At 64.8% G+C, this 6,870-nt stretch overlaps 4 protein-coding genes across 4 annotated transcripts; 2 read left to right on the top strand and 2 right to left on the bottom strand.

Annotated features, from left to right (window-relative positions):
• Positions 1 to 989: 989 nt before the first annotated feature.
• Positions 990 to 2,291, bottom strand: Rab50 (Rab50, rab family GTPase; the record flags this gene model as incomplete). The annotated part of the gene is made up of 6 exons (XM_005787392.1): positions 990 to 1,115; positions 1,242 to 1,322; positions 1,437 to 1,538; positions 1,695 to 1,799; positions 1,915 to 2,011; positions 2,080 to 2,291. The coding sequence occupies 6 exons, from the start codon at positions 2,289 to 2,291 to the stop codon at positions 990 to 992; spliced, it is 723 nt and encodes a 240-aa protein (XP_005787449.1).
• A 994-nt stretch (positions 2,292 to 3,285) lies between these two features.
• On the top strand, positions 3,286 to 3,845 carry EMIHUDRAFT_56761 (FKBP-type peptidyl-prolyl cis-trans isomerase; the record flags this gene model as incomplete). The annotated part of the gene is made up of 2 exons (XM_005787351.1): positions 3,286 to 3,580; positions 3,676 to 3,845. Coding segments are annotated over 2 exons (465 nt in total), but the record flags the coding sequence as incomplete, so codon positions are not given.
• A 651-nt stretch (positions 3,846 to 4,496) lies between these two features.
• Positions 4,497 to 4,796, top strand: EMIHUDRAFT_58907 (putative glutaredoxin; the record flags this gene model as incomplete). Its single annotated transcript, XM_005787350.1, has 1 exon — positions 4,497 to 4,796. A coding segment is annotated over one exon (300 nt), but the record flags the coding sequence as incomplete, so codon positions are not given.
• A 150-nt stretch (positions 4,797 to 4,946) lies between these two features.
• Positions 4,947 to 5,727, bottom strand: EMIHUDRAFT_455444 (hypothetical protein; the record flags this gene model as incomplete). Its single annotated transcript, XM_005787349.1, has 2 exons — positions 4,947 to 5,255; positions 5,332 to 5,727. The coding sequence occupies 2 exons, from the start codon at positions 5,725 to 5,727 to the stop codon at positions 5,049 to 5,051; spliced, it is 603 nt and encodes a 200-aa protein (XP_005787406.1). The 3' UTR covers positions 4,947 to 5,048.
• Positions 5,728 to 6,870: the final 1,143 nt, after the last annotated feature.

Below are 6,870 nucleotides of genomic sequence, written 5' to 3'. Positions count from 1 at the left end.
GGGGGGGGGGGGGCATTGGCCATTGCGGCAACATGACATGCACTTCATCGTCCCGTCCGTCACCAAAAAGTACTGGTTAGCCGTACACACACGGGCACACGACGCGTTTTGCGCGCGCGGTACATTCCGAGAGACTTCTCTGAGATACAGAGATAGAGGCCCGCTGCCACGCGCTGCCGCTCGTGCGTCGTCCGTGGTCGTGTGTGGTGGTGATTGGAGTGGTCTGACCAGCAAGAAGAATCCTGGTCGCGGCCCTCGGTAGTATCGTGAGGCGTCCCTCTTCCCTCTTCAATAGAGGGATAGTCATCTGGACCCAAAGGTTGGTGCCCAGCAAGTGTGAGTGGTGAGCCGCGTGCGCGGCTCTGCTGTACTGTTGATCGCGGGTGAGGCTGCAAAGCCATCCTCGATCCGGGTGCCGTCTCAGACGGCTGTAGGATTGGTATAAGGTATAAGGAACTCGGACACCCGAGTGGTTTAAGGGAATGGCGTCGTGCAACACCGGGAATGCTGGGGCGCAGCCTCAGCGGGGAGCATCAAGGCGTCACATGACGACGCCTCGAAGAGACGAGGGAACTATTACGTGCCAATATTTGGGCGCCTATTCGGCGCCCAAGGTGCCAATATTAGGGATCTAGGTGGCGAGACGTGCCACTGCACAGGGTGTGGGAATATAGGGATATAGGTAGACTATTCATCACTGTGGGGGGGGAGAGAGTGATAATAGGAGTGCTGAGGTGGGGCTGGGTGGAGGTGATTCTCCGGGTCAGTCTGGAGGTCATTCTCCACCACCTCCTGCGACATCGTGTGGAGCTCGTCGTGCGGCGTGGTCGTGCCTCTCGATCCCTCGAACGCTCTCGTTTATATTCCGGGATGTATATATATCAGTCGACTCGTCATAATGCTACAACGACACAGCGGTCAGCGCGTGCACGGTCTCTCGTGCCAACTTGCCGACCCCCCCCCCCCCCCTGCCCCGCCTTTTCACTCTGTCAGCAGCATTTTGACCGCGTCCCGCCGCCGCGCACGTCCCCCTCCGGCAGCGAGATGGTGGACGACCCGTCCCCCGCCGCGCCGCCGGGCGGGCGCAACCTCACGAGCAGCAGCCGGCGCGCGACCTGCAGGAGGGGGGAGGGGAGGGGGAGATTGGGCCTGGCATCGGCGAGACGCTCGACTGGGGTGCGCTCGCGCCGGCTCCTTCGCCAGGCTGCTCACGGACTACTGGACGGCTCTAACCAGCGCGCCTCGGTGAAGAGCTCCTTCACACCGACGTCCTCCTTGGCGGAGGTCTCGAAGAGCACGGCCCCGATGGAGGCGGCATACGCCTGCAACAGGGCTCGGCTCGCCATTGAACCATCGTGGAGAGGGTCGTGATTGTGGGGATGCTTGAATCGCGCGGACGGCGTGCGTGTGCGTGTGTGTGGCACGCACTGGTGCGCCTGCGCCGCCTCGACGGGCACCGCGCGCTCGGCCAGGTCCGACTTGTTTGCTGCTATCGCGAGCACGAGCGGCTCCTCCACGTTCGCCGACAGCTCCTTGACCTGCGCGAGGGCAGCGACTGGTGCTGCCGACTGGTGCCTGCTTGCTGCTTCACTATTGCACTCTCCTCTTCCTTCTCGCACACAGTTTCGCTATCCATGCTACTGCTGCCGCTGCGGCCGCTCTGTTCTCACTCTCGGATACGGCCGTCATCGCACCCACTCCTTGAGCCGCTCGAAGGACTGCGCGTCGCAGAGGGAGAAGACGAGGATGGCGGCGAGAGCGCCGCGGTAGTACAGCGGCGCCATCGAGCGGAAGCGCTCCTGCCGAGGGGTGGCACGAGAGGGGCGAGAGAGGGCTAGTGTGGGCAGGCAGGCGGTCACACTGCAGTCAGCCGCGGGAGGAGCCGGGCAGGCCGAGAGGGAGAGTCGGCCGCGCCTGGCCGGCCGTGTCCCAGATCTGCAGCGTGATCTTCTGCGAGCCGATGGTGAGCTCTTTGACCAAGAAGCTCGCTCCAATGGTTGACGCGGTGTACCTTGGGCGCGGGCCGCGCACTAGTCAGCCTTGGGCCGCGGAAGTGCAGTTGGCCGCGGGAGAGCGCACGATATGAACTGGTCCTTGACGAAACGCAGGGATAGGCACGTCTTGCCGCAGCCGCTCGCGCCGAGTATCACGACCTTTGCGTCTTGCTTGGAGGACATCGTCACAGCGAGGCGGTGGGTTTGAACGGGAGCGCGAGGGCCAGGCAGTAGGAACTGTGGTGAGGAGTCAGTCGGAAAATGAAGAAATGGCGCCGCCGTGGATCGCACGCGCATGATTTCTTTTTCTCACAAGATTTTCTTTTCTTTCCTTCTTCTGCGTCCGTCCGACGCCGCGAAACGCGTCACTGGGCGGCTACCGACTGTCCACCGAGTGGGTGACAATGAAAGCGGAGCGCGAGCCACTCCTCGCAGCCAAAGCGCGAGAAACAGCCAGCGTGAACGCCTTCTCGCCAGTGCAAATTGGGCCGCTGCGCCTGCGAAACCGATTCGTCAAGGCCGCGACCCATGGCGGCCACTCATTTGCATGGCTCGGCGCTTGCGATGGATGGCAGCGCGGCGCGCTCCCACGATAGGGCGTGCGATGGGTCCCTCTCGTCCTCCGCCGCCGGCGCTCCTCCCGCCATGGGGCAGACAGAAATGAACGCCTTTTGCGCCGGTGATCCGGTTACAAACCCGCCTGGCGCGCAAGCCTGCGGAGTTATGCGCTGCTCTCGCTGCCAGAAGGTGGAGCCGGAAACCAGCCCGGGCGCGCCCTCCAGCCCGAGCAGCACGTTTTCGATCGGCGTCACAGGCAGGGTGGGCGGAGTCGAGTGCTCTTGTGTTCTGATTGCGAGAACGCGCTTGGCATCCGGAAGCTCGGGCTCAAACTTGGACGGCTGCGCGAGGTTAGCTACCGGCAACTTTGGCAGGGCCGCGAAGGCCTCGAGGTCTCGGAGCGAGATGAGGTCATCCATGGAGTAACGAGACGGGTGATGGCGGCGCACCTTTTGGAGGCGACGCGTTGGGGGGGCTCGGTTCCGCCAACGTTTGAGCCCGACGGGTTCGAGCAGACGAGAGATTGCCATCCGCCGTAATTTGAGTCTCCCCGTGAACGTTCCCCTCCCAGAATTTTTTTGCACCTAGCGCGCCTTGTCTTCTTTCTTTATTCGTGTGATTTGGCTATCCGCTCGCCCACTACAACTCTCCGCACTCGAGAACGTAAGTTCACGGACTCGCTGTTAGACCAGACAGTGGTTTATCGATGGCCCTCGCGGTCCTCCTCTGCTGCAGCAGTGGAGCTGTGTTGACCGGACGGCCGTCGATCTCGCGCCGCCTTGCCCTTGCCGCTGGCAGCGCTGCCGCCTCGCGCCCTATTGCTGTGCACTCGTCGCAGCAGCTCTCGTTCGTCACGACTGAGAGTGGGCTGCGCTGGGCTGACATCAAGACCGGTTCAGGCGACACGGTTACACCGTTCAGCCGCGTCACGTTCCACGCAGTGGGCAGGCTCGTGGGCAAGCAGGGGTGGGTCTTCATGAACACCCAGGCCGAGGAGGACGAGCCGTACCGGCTGACCATGGGAAGCGGTGCTCATGCCGCCTCCCTAACCGTCTCACCCCCACTCCCACCGCCCGCCTCATCCGCACGGCGCGCGTTGCACCCTGTCCCTCGGCGAACCCAGGCCAGCTGATCGACGGCATGGAGGAGGGCCTGCTGGGCATGCGGCAGGGCGGGACGCGCCGGCTCGTGATCCCGTCTCGGCTTGGCTACAAGGACCGCGCCCACGAGCCCGTGCCGCGCTCGTTTGGGCAGAGGCAAAGGCTGTACGGCACAGTCCTCAACGAGAACCGGAGGCATCCGCCCGCACGCGCTCGTCGCCGCCCACACCTCGGCACTGCCCACACCTCGGCACCCATCCCGCCGCTTGTCAGGCGGCAGGAGAGCGAGGGGCTGGGCGCAGGCAACGACGTGGCCGGCGTCGTCGCGATCGACGTGCAGCTGATCAATGTCCGGCCAGCGGTGTCATCCGCCCGCGTGTCCAGAGGGCCGCTGATGCCCGCTGCGGCGATGGCGGCGGCGGTCGACGACCACTGGCCCCCTCTCTCCTCCTCTGGAGTGCCGCTGGAGGCAGTCGTCGCTTCCAAGGCTCAGAGCACGCAGCGCGCGGCCGCGCTGGTGCTGCCCTTGCTGGCGTACAAGGCCGCCGCCACGCTGCAGGGCGTCCGGCTACAGTGGTACCTCGACGCGTCGATAGCGCTAGCAACGGCGGCGCTGCTGGTCTTCGGGAGCACCGTCTTGTGAGGCTGCCTGATTTCTTTTTTTGAGCTCTCTGGGCGTCTCCCTGCGTGCAACGACGACAGCCCGTCGCTGCGCCCTCCACACATGATGCGCCGAATCATCCTTCTCCTCGTCGCCGCCGCGCCGGCGCTCGTGCAGTCCTTCCTGCTTCGCGCCGCTCCGCCGCCGCTCCTTGCCGTGAGCCGCGCCCGCTCCAGCGGGATCAGCGCCAACGCTGCGCTCGCTGAAGCCATCAAGGACACGGTGGCGTCGAACGATGTTGTGGTGTACAGCAAGTCGTGGTGCCCCTACTGTCAGCGCTGCAAGGCGGCGCTCGCCGACATTAACGTCACGCCGACCGTCGTGGAGCTGGATGAGCTCGACGACGGCGCCGAGATCCAGGCGGAGCTGCTTTCGCTCACGGGGCAGCGGACGGTGCCGAACGTGTTTGTGAAGGGAGCTCACCTCGGAGGGAACGACGACACGCAGCGCGCAATCAGCAGCGGAAAGCTCGCCCAGCTGCTGTCCGAATGAGCGGAGTGCGCCCCAGACCGCGCACACGTGCGGAGTCTCGACACCCCGGACGCGCCCCGTACTGGTGGTGTGAGAGTTCCGCGTGCCTGGCCGCGCCTCTAAAAGCCTCGACAAAAGCCGCGGGAAAAGTAGGGTTTCGCGCAGACATTATGCTATTGAGATATCCGCGACACCGAGCGCTACCCTCGTCCGCTACTGCAATGCTCTGCAATGCCGCGCGCGCCAGACCCGCGCCAGCAGAGCTTAATCCGGCTTTTCGTGGCCACGCGTGCAGAGGCTGGCGCTCGCTCTGTGGCCGAGGTAGGTGGCGACCGCGCAGGCGAAGGTCAGCAGAAGATCCTCGCGCGCTGAGACGGTGCGGCCCGCAGCGAACGCCTTGATCGAGCACCACTCGCCGAGGGACCAGCCTCGCAGGGTGGTGCCGTACGTGAAGACGGCAGGTACGTCCGCCTAGAGCAGGAGGCTGCGGTGAGGGTGGGAGTCGTCTCTCAGGTCCACCCATCACACTCCCACCAGCCTGGTACACAAAGTGGCCCGTCCAGGCGAACAGGTACCAGCACGGTGGCACTAGCGCGAGCATGGGCCACCTCTTCTGCCGCATCAGCATGAGCGCAAGCACGCCGAATGCCCACAGCATGCCGCAAGCGTGCAAGCAGTTTGAGGTGCTCTCCCAGTGGTGCGCCTCGTACCCAGCGCACAACGCATCCATGGGCAGGTCTGCATCCACGTTGTCCGGCGGAGCGGCAGCCGTTTGCTGGGCGGTACAATTGTGGAGCAGGCCGATGATGTCCAGGCCACGCGTCTGCGATGCAACCATGGCGCCGTATGCGAGCGGTACGCTGAACGGGAGTGGCAGGCCTGAGAGCCCTCCAAGGCCGAGCGACGCGACCACGGCGATGGCGTCGGGCTGCTGCAGCAGCATGGTGTCCGCTCAGCAGCCCACCCTCTCGACCTCGGGACCCGGCGCTTCTTCAGGGCTGGGAGCAGCGTTTTTTTTTGATACGCCTTTTGAGTATTTTTTTTGATAGCGCCTTCGTTTATATACGCGTGGTCACTTGCTGTAGCCACATGACACGCACCCACTCGCACCGCACTGCCCTCCGCACCCACGCGCCCCCCCCGCCTCGCCTAGGTTGGAAGGAGATGCAGATGGCAGGATGGATGGAACAGCCCGAGGAAAGGAGCGAACAAACACGTATGGGAGGTTGAAGCTGTGCACCACGCTGCCCGGCGTTTCTCACTTTCCGGGACAGCCCCGCCCTTGTGAGGCAGGAAAGTGGCGGCTACACCCCGTACGCACTCTGTCGGGCTACGACCCCCTCGCCGACCGTCCAGACCTCCTTTCCCCTTCTCCCACCCCGACGAGCCGACGAATGGTTGAGCCTCTGACCTCGCGCGCCCCCGTCCCCCGCCACCCCTCACTGACACACCCCCGACACGCACATACAAGACAAGCCCGGCGTTCTGCAAAAGAAAAGAAAAAAGACAAGGAGGCGGCCTCTGCGAGTGGAGTCGGGCCGTGCGAGCCCACCGGGGGTAGACCTGTCGCGGCGGCGACCGGACCGCCGTGATCTACGGCGAGAGAGACCGCGCCTCCCCGAGCCTAGTGAGGAACCGGCGGAGGGGGCGGGCGAGCCGAGAACGATAGAGAGGCCGCGGATGCGGGCGCGACTCGCCGACCAGGGAGATCCGGCCCGACCTCCCGGGGAGGGGTGGCGACGAGACACGATGCCGCCGCCCTCGCCCGGGGAGACCCCGCCGCCGGGCCGTCGATGCCCTCGGAGTCGGTGGAGCCGGAAGAAGCTGGCGAGGACGAGGGGCGGCAGCGGAGGAAGCGGTACCAACAACGAGGGAAACGGCCACACCGGCCGTCGCATGACGCTCGGGAGACGAGCAAGAGAGCGAATCAAGGAGGCTCGGGACCCTGGGAAGACGGGGGGTGAGCCCTCCAGGCGGGGGGGTCTACTCAAGTGGTCTGTGCGAGTGAGTGCGGAGTGGTGGTGTGGGGCGTGCAGTGTGGTGTTCATTAGCTCCGAGTAGAGGGGGCGTCCTGCAGTTAAGGGGA

This window comes from Emiliania huxleyi (assembly GCF_000372725.1).
Source record: "Emiliania huxleyi CCMP1516 chromosome Unknown EMIHUscaffold_143, whole genome shotgun sequence".
Lineage (NCBI taxonomy): Eukaryota > Haptophyta > Isochrysidales > Noelaerhabdaceae > Emiliania > Emiliania huxleyi.
Note: the sequence above shows the minus strand (reverse complement) of the source record. Positions and strands in the feature narration are given on the sequence as shown.